Below are 17655 nucleotides of genomic sequence, written 5' to 3' on the forward strand. Positions count from 1 at the left end.
AGGTGCAGTGCAAACAAGGGTTTTGTCAGCACGAGTTCTCCCTTTTCCTGTGCAACGAACGAACGTTCAAAATACAGCGCAACGCAAACGAGCGATCGGTTCGTGCTTTTGCCTAGTCAAGGGAGCGGGAAACTTTGCAGCGCTTTCTCTTCGCAAACGAGCCCTACTTCCTTGCAACAGTCAGGTTCCGTCCTCCCGCCAGTCGAGGGGCGTGGAATGGGCTAGGCCCTTGGCCGCGTCCGCCTTCAGAGGCAGCCCCGGGTTTGCTCCTCCTCGGTTGGCGGAGCTTGGCCGGGCAGCTCCCTCTTCCCTTCTTCAGTCGCCGAGCCGAGGCCTGCCCGACCTCACTTGCCGCCGCCGCCGCAGCCTGTAACCTGAGCCTGCTGCAAGCCGCGCTCCTGCTTCTCCATGGAGGATTATCATAAGCCCGACCAGCAGACGCTGCAGGCCCTGAAGGACACGGCTAATCGGCTGCGCATCCACTCCATCAAGGCTACTACTGCAGCTGGGTCTGGGTGAGGCGAGCGGGACTTACTGGGCAAACCTTAGCTAATTTCCTGCCGGGGGAGCAACACCTGAGGGGTGAGGGGTCCGGCTGGCTTTGCATGCCGGTTGGCTCAAGGCTGAGCAGTGGCTCAGGTGAATCTGTTAAGAAAGGGGCTGCAGCAGCCAGGCCCTCCACTTGGCTGCGTGCTTTGGCTGGCCTCGACCCCGTCTATATGAGCACGTGGGGAAAGGAGAACTGGCCACGCTCACCTTTGCTGTAGGGCTAGGCCCCTTGCCACTCCTCCTTATACAGAGCAAGCTGGTGGTTTGGTTTTCCCAAAGTAGTTTCTTGCCACTTTGAAGGCAGACGATGCCTATTCGAAGGCATCCCTTGCCATCCCTGTGGATGGGTAGCCTTGTACCATTTATAAATGGTACCACCAACTTTTTCTCTGCTAGTGAAACCTCCCCCCCCCCCCTTCATCTGCACTTCACTCCACTTTTTGTAAAATCGGGTCCTGCCCCTGAGCCATTCTGTCTTGCACTGCCCTCTCGATTTGGCGTGAAAAATTATTTTGCTAGCTGTCATTCGACCTGCAAGTAAGGAGATTAACTGGGTGGTGGTGGAATGTGCTGTCAAGTCTCAACCCCTTAGGGCTCGTTTGTCATTGCCTGCCTTTGCATGGCAACCCTGGACTTCTTTGGTGGTCTCCCATCCAAGTACTAACCACAGCTGACCCTGTTTAGCTCCCAAAATCTGACAAGATCAGACTAGCTTGAGCTATCCAGGCAGCAGCATGTTAATATAGAAACAAATCTGGCCACCCACTCTCCATTTTTTCCCAAATTCCCATGCCCCTTCCTGTGGCAAGTTTGAGCAGCAGGAGATTACTGAATATTTCTTCAGGGATATTGAAATCCGTTGAGCTATGTGTCATCTTTCGAGCTGAATGCCTCTGCAATGTTAGCTAAACATAGTTTTGTTTTGTGGGGTGTGGCCATGGGTCCAGTCACGAAATATGCTGCAGCTTTACCTGGTTAAGTGTGGTTTCTTTTTTAAAAAGCTAGAGTGTTAGCCTAGTTTCTGTTATGTCAGTCTGCTGCCCTCTTTTTTCTTTTTTTTAACGAAGTGGAAAAATGTTGATGTTGTCAAGAGTGGAAGATTTTGTTTTCACCAGAGGAGTCTGAATTGCATTGTTTTCACCAGAGGAGTCTGAATTGCAAAAGAAATTAAAGGATGCCTTTAAGACAAGGTTTTGAAATACCATTTTGAAGCAGCTTTTAGATGCCAGTTAAGTTTTGTAACTCCTGCAGCAAATAAATCTGATGTGGTAATGACAAGTGCCCATTTCAACAGTAACCTATTTGTCCAATTTACCTTGGGTGGAAAGTTTAGACTTTATAAATCAGTTTCCAATGCATACCCATATAACAACAGTTGTAACTGTATCTAATCCAAGATAATTTATTTCTTTTGCTGTAGACCCAGTGGTGGGATTCAGCAGGTTCGCAGAACCGGTTGTTAAAATGGTGCTTGTAAACAATCAGTTGTTAAATTATTTGTATTCTCATCACCAGAATTGGTTGTTAAATTATTTGAATCCTACCACTGCATTTTTCTTTGTCACTGGCTGAAGTGTCTATACATTTGGAAAACTGGCTGAATCTCCTTTCTCATCTTCTGTAACTTCGCTTGGATATAAAAAGAGAATAATTATGTATCACATATTGGATGGTTACAAAAAATGAACAAGGATTATTATATATTTAAAAGATTTATGCAGTTCAGTCTGAGTATTTATATGTATGTTGTTTGGGAATGGAGGTTCTTAGACATAAGCATTGTCAGAAAATGCTTTTAGATTTAGTTCATGAGCTGATTCCTAACAGAGAGCAGTAGAGCTGGTTCCTGACTACTACGTGCATATGGGCACACATGCAAAAGCTTTTGATCAGCTGAGGGTGGGGTAGATGCACAGTTTCCCTTTTCCACAATGTTGCTGTCCCTTTTGATCATGTGTGCAGTTTTGAGCACTTAAATGAGAGGAGTTCAGAAGGCATGAATGTAGTCATGTTGAAAATGTATTTGAACACAGGTGGTAAGATGCTATAGGATATGCAGGAAAGAGAAACCCTGGAATGCTAAACTGATGCAGATTATTTATGCCCAAGGCTAAAATATGTTTTTCATTTTGTGTCCATCCGTCGTAACTAATTGTCTGCAGAATTTCAGCTTAGCCCGCATGGGACTTTTTGCCAAATGCCACGGACGCCAATGGGCAGTTTGTTCAAGCTTCTGGACAGCGTTTATTTTAGGCTCTGCTGACTGCAGGTTCCAGAATTTGCCAGGCTTTGGATGTGCTTCTCAGATGAGAAGGGAAACTTTTCCACATCTCCTCCTGGAAAAATCAAGCCTTTTCTACACTCATCACGTTGTCAACAGACAGCAAAATGAATTGTTGACTTTTGAGTTCCATCTTTTTGAAGTGTATAGAACTGACTTTGGATAAGAACTTTTGTTTTATATGACAGCAAAATAAACTATGAATTTAAAGCTTTTGCCACTCTAAGCATAAAGGGACAGTGGATGGGTTACTCTCAGATTTATGTGAGTAACATTGCTGCCTTAGCATCTACAGCAGTCTAGTTGTGAATAGGATAACGATGATTCTTTGTCTATTCCTCTCCAGTGAATGCATGTGGAATTAAATTTGTGACCTGAAAGAATACATCCTCTTGATAGATTTGGGCTCCTGCATCTTTTTTTCCATCTTAGAATGTTTCCTTCTGGTTTAGAAGCCCTTGTTCTAATATGTGATTGTTCAGGATGCAGATCATATCTTTCTGGTAAAGAATATGCATTGACCCTGCTGAGGAGCACCTTAGTATGTTCAAAGTTTGATCCCTTTCACCATGGCTAGATTTTGGATCTAGTCCTGACAAACCCTGGCACAAATTGAGCATAATGTATTTTTACATTTGTTATTTTAAAGATGTGAAGTATCTGTCCTTGAGAATATGCTGTTGAACCTCATAGTTTACCATTCATTCGCCTTCTTATTGCACAGATGCACAGCAGACAGTGCAATTCACTAAGTTTGTCATGTCCGTAGAATTGTGGCCACAAGTGAAGGATTTGGGGACAACAGAAAGAAAGGGCACACTGTGCAGGAAAATGTGTGTTGTATTGTGGAAGGCTTTCATAGCCAGAATCAACGGGCTGTTGGGTGTTTTCCAGGCTTTGTGGTCATAGTCTGGTAGATTTTGCTCTTAATGTTTCAACCACATCTATGACTGGCATCTTCAGAGGCATATCACAGTTAGATGTGCTTCTCTCTATGGCGCAGTGTGGAGTAATTGTGTAGTGGGGTTTATGTTTTGTTCACCCACAGTTGGGAGGGGTATGTGAGGTACATTAGTGTGTGTCTGGGTGAAGTTTATTTGCAGTTGCCCTGGTTTTTTTTTATATATTGGTAGCCAGGTTTTGTTGATTTTCAGGCTCTTTCTTTTTGTTGAAACTGTCTCGGCATTTGTGGATTTCAGTGGCAATTTGAGAAGGCTGAGGAGTCAGGACTTTTCAGTTTGAAAAAGAGATGACTAAGGGAGGGGGACATGATTGAAGTTTAGATAATTATGGACAGTTAAACGAGGTGACTTGGAAAAGCAGCAGTGCAGGAACTCAAAGAGATTCTTAAATGTAAAGAGATGTCTTTGGTGACCAAGATAATTCATGTTACAGTTCTTCCCATTACTATGTATAGATAATAAAGTTGGACAATGAAGAAAGCTGAAAGTTTGATTCCTTTGAAAATTGGAGAAGAGTTTTATGAGTGCCAACTTCCAAAAAGACAAATCAGTTGGTTCTATATCAAATTAAGCCTGAACTGTCCCTAAAAGCTAAAATGACTAAGCTATCATACTTTGGTCACATTATGAGACAACAAGAATTGCTGGAAAAGACAACAGTGCTATGAAAAGATGAAGACCACAGGAAAAGAAGAAGATGAGGTGGATTGACTCAATCAAGGAAACCACGGCCCTAGGTTTGCAAGACCTGAGCAAAGGCTCATGATATGATGATAGGATAGCTTAGAGGCTATTAATTCACTAGGTCACCCTAAGTTGGAAGCAGTGTGATGGTACTTAACACATGCACAGAGTTAGTGGCAGAGAAAGTCTTCTCCCTCTTTCAAAATAGTAGAACCTGGGGTACATCCAATGAAGGAAATTTTTTTGGTCACAATGGTTAGTAGCCACTGATAGATTAATGGGCAAATGTGTCAGATTTCTGGTCTCTATCTAGTACCCTTTTAAACCTGTCTATGCCTATGACTATTACCACATCCTCTGTTAGTGAATGCCACATTTTGATCACTGTAAACCTCTGAATATGACTACTAGGAAGCAACATTAGGGGAAAGTCTTTTTGGTCCTCCAGAATAATTGGTGGGCCATGGGGAGAAACAGGATGTGGGCTAGATTAGGTGTCTGCAACCTGTGGCTCTGGAGCCGCATGCGGCTCTTTCAGCCTTATACTGCGGCTCTGCGTGGCCTGGAGGTCGGAGGGTAATGTGGGCATGTCCCTCCAGAGCAGCGCTAGAAGGAAAGGTTGAGTGGAGGGGCCGAACCAGAGGCGGCTCTGTGCGTGAGGGTGCCACTTTTCGCGTCCCCTCCACTCACCTCTCCTTCCAGCGCTGCTCTGGGGGGGCATGCCCATGCTGCCCTCCGACCCCTGGAGGGTAGTATGGGCGTGTCCCTCCAGAGCAGCCACCATCCCCCCTCTGCCACATGGAGCAGGCGGCTGTCTGCTCCGTCGAGGAGAGGGGGTTTCCCTGCCGGGCGCCGCTGCCTCCTGCAGCGCCGCTATCTCCCCTCTGCCCCCCACAGCAGCCGCCACCCCCCGCAGCCCCTCTGTCCCTCCGCAACCCCCTCTGTCCCTCCAGAGCAGCCGCCATCTCCCCTCTGTCATCCCCGCAGCACGGGGCAGGCTGTGGCCACCCCCCCCCCCACTCTGCCCCATGGAGCAGGCAGCTGCCTGCTCCGTCAGGCAGAGGGGGTTTCCCTTCCTGGTGCTGCTGCCTACCACAGCGCGAGAAGCAATGACACCGGGCAGGCTGCGGCCGCCATCCCCCCTCTGCCCCATGGAGCAGGTGGCAGAGGGGGTTTCCCTGCCCGGAGCCGCTGTCTCCTGCAGCACAGGAGGCGGCAGTACCGGGCAGGCCGCAACCACCATCTCCCCTCTGCCCCATGAAGCAGGCGGCTGCCTGCTTTGTCGGGCAGAGGGGTTTCCCTGCCCGGCGCCTCCGCCTTCCAGTGCTGGAAGGAAAAGTGAGTGGAGGGGCCAAACCAGAGGCAGTTTCGGGCAGAGCCTCCTCTCCGGCTAGGTAGGTCTTTGGGGCTGTGGAAAACTGGTGGCAGAGAATTATCTCTTCTCTACTGTCAGTGGCAGAAGGTTCAGTAGCTTCCCTAATTTCTTTTCCTTTACAGGTCATAGCTTTGCAATTATAAGCCCACATTGGAAGAAATGATAGCAAACAAAAGTAGAATAATAAAGTAGGAGTGAATAGCCACTGTATCAACCAAAACAGGTCCATATCAAAGCATGATATGCAGAGGAGACAGGAGCAGCACAGAATTGCTTTTGATTACTTTGCCATCTTAACTGGAAGATGAACATTGGCTATACTATCTTTTTAAAAATATATTTTTATTGTATAGTATAATTATGTTACAGATACATGCAGTGCTTTTAATTAAACTATACATTTCTCCCTTTTTCTCCCTCCCCCCTTCTTCTTTCTAGCAAGCAGCAGAAAGTTCATTCTTCGTATTCTTTTCTCCCATATTTCTTTGTTAAATCCGGCTTCTCTCATCCAGTTCTCAAAATTTGACCATATCTTCATAATGTCTCTTAATTGTTCTTGCCATAACATATTTTTGTCATAATCTCAAAAATTTCTAACTGTATTTGTTCCCATACATTTTCCAACCATTTTGAGATTGTCCATTTCTGTCTTTTTTTGTTCTTTTTGTTCTTTTTGTCTTCAATTATTCCTGCCGTTAATAAATCATTATTTAAATCAATTTTAACTTTTACTAATTTTTCTACATACTTCAAAAAATTTTCCCAAAACTTTTTTACCTCCTTACATTCTATCCACATGTAGGTGTAGTATGTTCCCAGTTCACCACAATGCCAACATCTTGGGCATAATCCCTTAATCATATAGGCTAGCTCAGTGGTGAGATCCAAAAATTTTAGTAACCGGTTCCCATGGTGGTGGGATTCAAACTGTGGTGTGGCGCCAATGGGGCTGGGCGGGGCACGACGGGGGCGTGGCCAGGCATTCCAGGGGTGGGGCATTCCTGGGCAGGGCTGTGGCAAGGACACAGCCGCTGCGCCGGTCCTTGGGCAGGAAATGGATGTACGCAGGAGCAGGCTGCCACGCATGCTGGTGCACCTCCTGCTAGACTGCTTCAAGTTCTGCGCTCTACTGCTGAGAGGAGGGGCGTAACTAAGGCAAAAATCACGTAGCAAAATCACCAATTAGTAACCCCCTCTCGGCACACACAAAGAATGAGTAACCTACTCTTGAGAACCTGTGAGAACCTGCTGGATCCCACCTCTGGGCTAGCTATATTGGGGTTCTATACTATTTAAAAATTAGCTTTCTCTCCAGTTCTACGTATTTTTCTATCTTTATCTTATTCATGCTATCTATAATTCTATTTTTTCGTTATCAAAGAGTTCTTCTTTCTCCCATTTTTGTTTCAACATTCTCGTCATGAACCCCTTGTCTTCCATCATAATTTATAAACTGATCCCAATATTATTTTATTTGATTTTTCATGGCTTTTCAACCATTGTGCCAATATACATTCGCCTTTTATTCTAAAATTCTTTAATGTTTCCCAAATCCCTCTTAATACCAACCAATTCTCCTTCCCTCCAATTTCTATAACAGTTTGTAATGGCATAACTTCCCCTTCTTTAACTAAATCAGCCACTTTCAGTATTCCTTTTTCCTTCAATTTTTTTGTAGCTTTCCGTCCCTCTTTTCCGACCATGCTTGCCACTAGTGCACTGTCCAGGATGCCAGGCATCCATTTAGTCCTCCATTTCTCCCATATTTCCATATTAACCTTTCTTGGACCTATTACTTTTTGTTTTACTTTTTTATAGTCATTTGTATAAATTCCATATCTACCTATTCCTTCATTTACTTCACTTTCAAACTTTATCCATGTCTATATTATCATCTTTTATATCCATTAAACTTTTTATCTGGAATGCTTCAAAATATTCCTGCATTTTTGGTATTCCCCATCCCAAAAGTTTATTTGTCATATATACTACTTTATTTATTTATTATTAGTTTTATATACCGCCCTCCCCCTGAGGGCTCATTAATTACTCTTGCATTTTTTTTTATCAAACACCCATGCTTTCAGTTTCCTATCCCATTCCTCAATTGTTTTTACTGATCTCAATAGGTAACGTTCTAAATAATGGCTATACTATCTTAGGCCCATTCACTTGCTCATCCCCCAGTGTACTGTATGCCATAATGTGCCAACAATGGCCTTTTAGTCTCTGCTTTTGACAAACAGTTCAGCCTTTATGCAAAATAACAAATGGAATCAGTGTAAAAATAATAGTTGTCATATGTCGTAACTTCCATATGAGAATACAATGTAAAATTTCTTGAATTAGAATTTAATTCAAAAGAATTTTCCCTCCACTAAGTATTTTGGCTTTCTCACTTACTGTTGGTGGTAGTGTCTTACATTTCTTACTTGTTATAGATGTTTATTATTTCAGCTGTAACTTCCTTTTTGAGACCATCTAACCTGTCTCACCCTGTACTTTCTTAGATTATATGTTAATCCAGTTTGTTTTGTCTAACAGTGGTTGGAAAGGGTCCTGACCCACTGTCTGTAATCTGATTGCTCTTTTGACTGGAACTTGCTTTCAGTTGACTTACCTCTCCCCCACCCTTTTGTAGACAATATAAATGCATTGACCCAATGGATGTATTTGTGTTATTTATAGTCTTCCTTTCTCTCTTGGACTCAAAATGGCTACACAGAGTCAGTTAATACAGTCATCAGGATAGGACATTCAGTGAACAGTAGGATTTGGGTTGTAGAGCTAACCAGAAGTCTAAAGCCAGAAGGGAAGCTAAGCATAATATGTCACATTAAATGACCTGAAATAACACAATACGATCCTACCCATGACAGATTACATATAGTAGCACAGATCCCAGTCCTCAGTTATTTCCAGGTTACTTTGTGATGCCTTTTGTACAGTGCTACCCTGTTTCTTGCATAGCAAGCCCTCTTGAATAATTCAGTTTAGCATAATTTGTGGGAAACCACGAGAGTGGAAGATTCCTGATCTCCTCAGGCAAACCATTTCACAAAGTGAGGACCCTGACAGAGAAGGTGTGTACGGGCAGTTGCTGATTTTGCCCATTTGCAGATTACCTGCAAAAGACTTGCTCAAATGAGTTGTAATGGTGGAGCATAGCAGGAGAGACCATCTGGCAGATATGAAGGTTCAAGGCCATGAAAGGCTATGTATGTGACCATCAATATTTTAGATTGAGCCCAAAAGCTGAAGGGCAGTCAGTTAAGTGACTGAAATGGAAGTAATATGCATGCTCCATTTAGTTCCCGATAACAGTCGAGCTGCAGCATTCTGCACCTAGGATGCACTATAATAGTCTTGTCTTGATATCATTGTATGTATCCAGGTGGCCAGATAATCCTTTTCAAGGTAAGGAGTCATTTTGAACAGCAGATAACTCCAGTAGGAGCAGTGGAGATGCCTGGCCTTTGTCTACATTTAGTGGATCTTTTGTCTCTGATGAAGTGAACTTTAACTCACTAAAGCTTGAGCTGGAATAAATTCTGTTGGTCTTTGCCACGACTTCTGTTTTATTTATTTTATCCTGATTCTCTATCAGAGGATGAAAAAATCAGTTAAATAGCTCTCATCATCATTGGTGCCAATGTGCTCTTTTAGAAAAACTATGGTTTCTCTGCAAAGAATGCTCTGTATAAGACCTGGTTGAGAGCCAGACTAGACATGATGTCATTGGGTTCCATGGATGCTGCCATCATTTTGAAGGGATTTAAAAATGCCCCTAGGGTCCAATCCTGATTTTTATATCTCTTTAAAATGGTGTCGTCTGCAAGTTAGGTGTATGGACACGGTCACATCTGGTTTGGCCCTGAGTAAGATGGTTAAGGCGGTTTAGATTCATTTGGTTTCTTTTCATTTTTCTTCTGGTTGAGTGCAAATACCTTTGCTTAATCTTGGTCCCCACTCTTGAGGACTATATAGATTTCTGTTGTAGATTAAAATGCGGTTGTGTCACAGATGGCCACAACTATTTTAATGAAGCTCTTACCTAATGTATGCTATTAGGAAAGGAAAAAAAACCAGGAAATTCTTGAAATACTGCACCTAACCATAAAACATTACTCCACTGAAGGAAGGAAATTTGCTGTTATACTGTAACCATGTTGCAATAACTGCATTTACTCTTTTACAACATCAAGGGGGTTTCTGTTTTATTTTTCCTACTTCAGATTCTCAATGAAGTAAGTTTCACCATTTTATGAAGGACGACATTAAATATTATCGCAATTCAAATAGAATCAACAATTTGGGTGGCCTTGTGCAACGTGGACCACAGTCAAAGGCCATCTGACTTGAATCCATATTACCCAAAAGGTAGCAAAGGATATGAAGCTGTGGTATCAAAGGATATGCTGTGGTTTATCTCATGATTGTTCTGCCCTTGAAGTGTGTGGTTGCTAATATTTTAATCCAATCCTCCCACAGTGTTGAAGGACAAATAGACCAGAGCTAGGTCTCCCAGATAATATTTAGCAGCAGATGCCTGTGTTTTCCAATGATTACCTAATGGTTTCTCCATTTCTGCCAGTAAATTTGCCTAAAAAGATTGAGATTAGAGGCTGAATTTCAAGCACACATTCCTCAAAATCACAGTTGGAAAGTGATCTTCTAGTCCAGGGGTCTGCAACCTGCGGTTCTCCAGATGTTCATGAACTACAATTCCCATCAGCCCCTGCCATCATGTAGTTCATGAACATCTGGAGAGCCGCAGGCAGCAGACCCCTGTTCTAGTCCAATCCTCTACTTACACAGGTGTCAAACTCGTGGCCCTTCAGATGTTATGGACTACAGTTCCCATCATCCCAGGGGATGATGGGAACTGTAGTCCATAACATCTGGAGGGCCGCGAGTTTGACACCTATGCATGGTCTACTACAAGACAGGATCATCTGTCTACCATATTGTCCCTCCCCAGATTAACCTATTAATCATTACTAGAATCAGACACCAGCAAAGAACAAATAGCCAACTACAAAACTGATGAAAATTGAAAGGCTGAAATTTCAACTTCCTTTTGGATGTCCTCTTTAAATAGGCCCAACCTCTGCTTCCATTTAGGCCACCTAGAGCCATGTCAGTGTTAACAGTTGATGAGTCTACACAGGGAGTCAATATGTCATGGCTATGCAGGGATTTTGGTCCTGTATGAAAGCTCATCCCCTTTCCCACTGTATTGCATTACATATTAATCCTAGCTGACTTTATCCCAAATGTAAATGTTTCCTTGGCAGTTGGGGACTATGATCTGTCAGAAGCCTCATGCATCAATCTCTGTGATATACCCCTGATTTTTCCTGGCTCAAATGCCTGAAAGTAGTGCATCAGGTACCCCATCTTCAGTTTGTTTTGCTAGTGCCTAGAGTTAGTTTCTCTCATCTGATGTTCAGTTTAGATTGTGATACAGCGATTCACAAATGTCTCTTCCCATTATTGGAACTGAGTGTAGTGATTGTATGGTTTCATGAGAGCCATGTGGCGTGACTGGAAGTAATTATTTTCCATTCCTTTTGGCCATCTTTGCCTTTGCATAGTTATTTCCCCTCCACCTGGTGCCTTTTTATTCATTCAGCTATACATGCTGAGCTGGCATCTTTATAGCCCAGCTCTGTTTGTTTTGGGTGTGTAAAAGGGCTGCTGTGCAAACAGTTTGACTAGAACTAATAGAATTTGACCATTAGAAGAAGAGAGATTTGATTTTCAAAAGGGGGAACGACTGAGTGACTACTGTGGCTTTGGAGGAGTACTTTTCTTTGACAATACGCTGCAAGAAAGGCTTTAGTCTTTATTTTGCTTGCATGGAATTTTTTAAAAATCTTATTTTAAATCCTTAGCAATATCATTTGCAAACGTAGAGATTGAATCACATAGTGCAAATGACCAAATCTGCTTAATCCTCAGGTTAATCGAAAATTCACAGGTTCATCAAAAATTTTAGTGTAGCTTGACTTGTGAAATGTTGCCAGTTATGAAAGGAACCTAAACTTTAGCAGATGTGCTTTGCTAAGCCAAGCTACTGCAATACCACATCTCATCGGAATCAGTGGTTATTATACGGCAGCCATGTTTAGCATTTTACAACATTCAGTAATTTGTAATCTGATTGTAACTGAGAAATACCAGCTCTAAAGCCAATTTAGCATACTGCCTGGTAATCATGGCTGCAATTCAAAGTACAGTACTGATTTTCCTATATAAAGAAGCCCAATTTCTAGTATTCTATTATACCAAGCTGGTTTTTGAATTTTGTTAATGTAACTTAAATCTAGCAATCTAATGTCTTATTTTTTAAATGTTAACAAAATTATAGAGGTCTTCTGTGATGCACAAAACAAAATTATGTATTTTAACGTGAAAACCACTTCTATTGTTTTATTTTGTTGTAAAATATTTTTAACCATGTTTTCTCTTCAAATGTTGATTTATTCTTTTTAATTTTTAAATTTTTGTATGTTCATCAATAGGTTTATGTAAGTCTTTTTTCCCAGAGAAGGAGTTCTTTAGCGAGATGGTTAAGTATCAGCTTTTTAAGATTTAACAAATGAAAGCCTTAAGCAAGCATGCAAGGCTTATTGATTAACTGATGTGTAAATATTTACTAATACAAGTTTGAGTCATGATTGAAACCTAATTATTTTAATTCCTAAAGTGCAACTACTTACTAGGAGCTGAGCACTAATCTTTTATATCAAGTTTTGCATGTATTTTAAGACAGTGCTAACAAAAGTACTGTTTCCAAAGAATTTTTATTGAGAATGAGAAGTGATATTTAATTAGTATCTTGTTCAGAAATATGGTGTGAGTTCCATTAAAGTAGCATTTTGCATTATTTGTTTCAAAGTGCTAACTTGCATGAGAAATACAGGAATTAGAAAAATGGATAAGAATTAGGCCATGTGACCTATTCAAGCAAATGTACTCTACAAGCAGGGATTTTCTCTGTTAAATATTTTGTTAAAGCCGCTGGCTCATAATATAAACAACTACAACTGTCTGATCTATCTTTGTTCCACTGAAGTATAGCATCAGGTTAGCTACATGATCTTTACTGATTAGTGACTAATTGTGCTTTTAAAAATGAAGATTATATACTAGGGAATTCCTAGAAATGTTGATGTTGAAAGTTCAAAATGACAAGAGTTTTAAAAATATATTAAATATAGACAGAATTATGGCAGAATCCGAGTGGGAAGGGGAAGAGTGCTTAGAACCTTACTCCAGCAACTAAAAACAGACCTTATTTTGAAAGCCATATAAAAATAATCAGGTGTGGTCTTTTGCAAATCTAAAGATGATACATTTAAAACAGAACACAAAAGTTGCTTGCAGCTGTGCTGGTCCACAATTAATGTCCAAAATTGAAGCACAGTCGATATAATACCTTTTATTAGGTTCAAACAAAAATCACACAAAACAACGCGCAAGCTTTTGTGTTCACCAGAGTTCTTCCATAGGCTAGATCAGTGGTACCCCACCTTTTTTCACTCACAACCAATTTCTCTAAAATTATACCCCCTTATTAGCAAACACATTACGTGATATTCTTCACCAAACGCTGTGGCTCATACCCCTAAGGGAATGTGTGTCACAGGTTGGGAACCACTAGCCTAGATGCTATAAAATAAGCAAGATGTGGGTCTATGTGTGGGGAGTGGGGAGATGTGTCAGGCCATGATTTGGGGACTGTTCTTGCCAGTTGTTGCCAGTATTGCTTAAAGTTGGCAGGTAAGCAGATATAAAGCACCTTCTGTGTCAGATTGAACCCTAGTATATGTGAGCAGGGAAAAACAAATGGTGTGTCTCTTGTTGTTAGGTCATATAATGGAGGTTTCCACACAGGGATGGGCTAGTGCAGTTGCGGATAAAGTGTAGCAGCAGCAGGGCTTCTGCATGACAGGCCTGTCCCAGTCCCCTGGCAGCACCCACCTTCTGTCCTGGGCCACAGGGGCTTTTGAAATTTTAAAAAGGCCCTAGAATATAGTTATATCAATATGTTCTCTGAATTTCCAGCTTTCATTTAAAAAAAATGTTTGTAGCTCCTTCCATTGCACAGCTTGGTATAACATGAAGTTACAATATTACATTGGTTTAACATAAAGTTGATATAATGATATTCTAAGGCCTATTTCTATTTTTAAAAATGAAAAGATCTGTGAAGGCAGAGAAGGAAATGGCTGTCACAGAAATAAGGTTAAGGAAAATGGCTGCCATCTGAGTTTTCCTATTCAATCCCCTTTACTTTACTGTGATCTTTCCCAAAACTTAAGAGCAGTGGCATATTTACCTAGGGACGAGGGGTACCCTCTGTCCCCGGGTGCCACTAATCTGGTCACGTGGGGGGGGGGCACCACTAATCTGGTCACATGGGGGGTACTCTCTGGGAAGAGTAGAAATGACTGCCATCCCCATAATCTGAGAGCTGCTTTTATAAGCATTGAGGCTGGGGGTGGGGCTTGGGGAGGTGAAGCCATGCCTATGGGGGTGGGGGCACAGCCCTGCCCTCTGAGCCCCGTCCTCTAGCCTCAGTGCTTATAAAAGTAGTTCTTGGAGGACAGGGGAACGGCAGTTGTTTCTGCTCTCTCCAGAGGGGAGGGCAGAAGGGACTGCTGGCTGCCAGCCGGGGGCCAGGCCAGGGCAGGGCTGGGGGGTGGCAGCTGGGCTCTGGGGGGGCAGAGCCCCGCCCCCAGGCACAGTGAGGGGGGGCACCCGGGGACAATTTATCTCTGGGTGCTGTTTTACCTCAATATGCCTCTGCTTCAGAGCAAACTCCAGGAGCTTCATTAATGCACAATGTTGCTGCAGAGAGACAGGAAACAAGCCACTCCCCAACAGTATTGAACCCAGGTCAGATAACCCATGCAGAAAGAGCCTAGAATGTATGGGAGAAGGAAAGAAATGTTTGATGTTTGGTGCAAAACCTGACATGGCTCCTCCTAAACAAAATCTTATTCTTTCATGCCCTGGAATGCCCTAACAATTTGCCCTTCAAAGCTGAACCAGGCACTTCTCTTTTGCCTGCAAGGGGTGTACTGTGTGACATCTACAATAAAGAAACTCACTTTTTGTTTTCCAACTAGTTTATTGTCCAAGTATAGCATCAGGGTAGCTACATGACCTTTAATGATTTGTGGCTAATTGTGCTCCTTACAATAGCAATAGTTTAATATTTTTAAAGTTTGTGACTTGTGTCAATGTATTATCCTAGCTTTCCATTTTTACTGCCTGTAGCTTTTAAGTGTTGGTAAGAACGCATTTAAAATTTAATACCTAGTCCTATGCTGTGTTCTAAGAATTCTGTGAATTATGTAGGTCACATAAACCCTTGCCTGTTTCTTTCCTTCTTTTGCAAAATGCCTCAGAGCATTGTCAGGGCCCCTGTATCTGCTTATGCCTCTATGTGAGATGAAGCTTTCCCCTAATTAGAACAGAATAAAAGGCAGTTTCAAATGTGTGCTATGTGGACTCCACTGATACAACAGCTGCCAATTCTGATGACTTTTTGATATTAAAGTGGGGTAAAGACTACTCAGGCTGTCCTATTGCTAAAACTTGTGTTTTAATGTCTACTTTGGAGAAGATGATATGACAGCTGGTCTGTTGGCTGAATACAGTTAATTGACCCTAGGATAAAAGGTAGATTATAGAAATTCTCATACATATTTCTAATGGCATGTTATTTTCTCATTGAATTCTGAAAGATGATGCCCCCGGTATTTTACTGACAGGGATGTGACCTAAGAGGCTGTAGTTGTAACATTCTGTGTGCTTTGACTTGCAGCCACCCTACATCATGTTGCAGTGCCGCAGAAATTATGTCTGTGCTGTTTTTCCATACCATGAGATACAAGCCACAGGACCCCAGAAACGTTAACAATGACCGATTTGTTCTTTCTAAGGTAAGAGCAAGATCTATTCACGCAGGTTAACTCGATAGGTTTACTCAAATGCAGGACTCTTGTTTTTGTTTTGTTTTTTAACTCATCAGTTGTTTTCCTTCCATTTGATTGTTAATTAGTTTCCTAAGCATAACTTTCATACTGGAATGTGAACAACTGAGTTTCTTTGCTACCTTTCTTTCATTATCTCTCGTCTGATACTTAAGCATTGGAGCCTGTTCAGGCAATACTCACCATTTCTTCAAGGAGAAGAGGCATGGGCCTTGGGCTTCTTACATGGAGAAAACAGACTGCAGCAGGAGATTTTGTAGGTTCTAGATTGCAGTGTCCAAGCAGCCTTATTTAAACATACTTTAAGTAAATGACCACTGTCCCCTCTTTTACTTTAGGAAGACCCCTGGGAATTGTGTTAGTTTTCTCTTTAGTATCTAGTATGCCATCCTCAATAATGAAATGGGATTTTCACAGCTTTGCATGCCACTTTCCTTTTTCTGAGATGCTTTTGAATTATTCCTTTAATACTTGTTCTTTTTGTGGTTTCATGCTAGGGTCATGCAGCACCAATCTTGTATGCTGTTTGGGCAGAAGCCGGTTTCCTCCATGAATCAGAACTGTTAAACCTGAGGAAAATTGATTCCATTTTGGAAGGGCATCCAGTGCCAGTGAGTATTACAGCTGCATAACTAATGTATAACAGGACATATTCTTACGAACATGTTTTACAGTAATTCCCATGTGCCCTGAATAGTAAATTCAGCTAATGAAAGCTAACCCAAGAGGGTGATGAAAGGGCTTGTAAGTTGAAATTAAATTGTTTTCAATGAAGAAAGCAAATCAAATGTAAAGTAGTATTTCAGTTGAGTGGTGATTGCATTTATGTTGCATTGACAAGCCTTTAAGAACAATTCTTAAGTACATAGTTCTGCTGTCTCCAGATCTTGCCACCCTTGGACTCTGGAGGTCTTGGAGGAACTCAGAGATTGTTTTTGTAGCCATCCACTTTCCTCCAGTAGACTAGTCTTTGGTGCTTCTTACAGCTATGTCTTCACTGAGAAGAATCTCAAAGTTAGAAATCCCTTCTGCCAGGATAGGTCTATGTGTTTTTCACAAGGACAAAAATGTTTCTAAGATCAGAACCAGTATTCAGTCTGAAGATCAATACTTCCTTCCATTGCTCTCAGGAAATATCATTACCTTTATTCTGTCCAAAACCTTCCCACTCAGAAGAAAGGAGTGGCATGTATGAAATCCTTACAGAGCCCTGAGGATCTACATCAGTTGCCCAAAATCAACTAATAAAATGGACTTTGTCTTCATTTCAGTAAGGCCACCCAACATGGGACTGAAAATTTCTATAGAGAGGTTATAAGTAAGACTCTGAGGTTGTGCATATCACACACTTATCAAACTAGCACCATTTAGGTACCACTTGAAACCTTACCTGTGACTAATGCACCATTAAACACTGAAGTGTCTGTAGAGGTAATCTGGAAGGTCACCATATGGTCATTTCTACTGATCTTTGTCAGACACTACAAAATGGCTAACCTTGCCTCAATTAATTCAGCTTTCAGAAGAAGGGTATTACAGCAAGGGGTTCAGGTAGACTGATTTTTTTCAACACAACTTGGGATCCAACTGCTTTTGAATGTCCCATGTCAAGATGCCCTCCCCCTCAGAGCAAGAAGGAAACATCAACACTTATCATGTGGGTCCCTCCTTCTTTGAGAAAGTAAGGACATCTTATCCCACCCTGATTAAAAGGGGGGTGACAAGCTATGTTTCCACATTATTGCCTTCTTGTTTCCTATCCTAGCATGTTTCTGTTTCCTGAAATTTTGAATA

At 41.9% G+C, this 17655-nt stretch overlaps 1 protein-coding gene across 1 annotated transcript in view; it reads left to right on the plus strand.

The window, feature by feature from the left end:
- Nucleotides 1–264: 264 nt before the first annotated feature.
- The window catches only part of TKT (transketolase), a 45257-nt gene continuing 27866 nt past the window's right edge, over nt 265–17655 (plus strand). The window contains exons 1-3 of the mRNA XM_048488044.1: nt 265–515; nt 15693–15810; nt 16359–16472. Of these exons, the coding sequence (XP_048344001.1) occupies nt 409–515; nt 15693–15810; nt 16359–16472 (339 nt within the window). The 5' untranslated portion in view covers nt 265–408. The remainder of the gene's footprint in view (nt 516–15692; nt 15811–16358; nt 16473–17655) is intronic.

This window comes from Sphaerodactylus townsendi, linkage group LG03, assembly GCF_021028975.2.
Source record: "Sphaerodactylus townsendi isolate TG3544 linkage group LG03, MPM_Stown_v2.3, whole genome shotgun sequence".
NCBI lineage: Eukaryota > Metazoa > Chordata > Lepidosauria > Squamata > Sphaerodactylidae > Sphaerodactylus > Sphaerodactylus townsendi.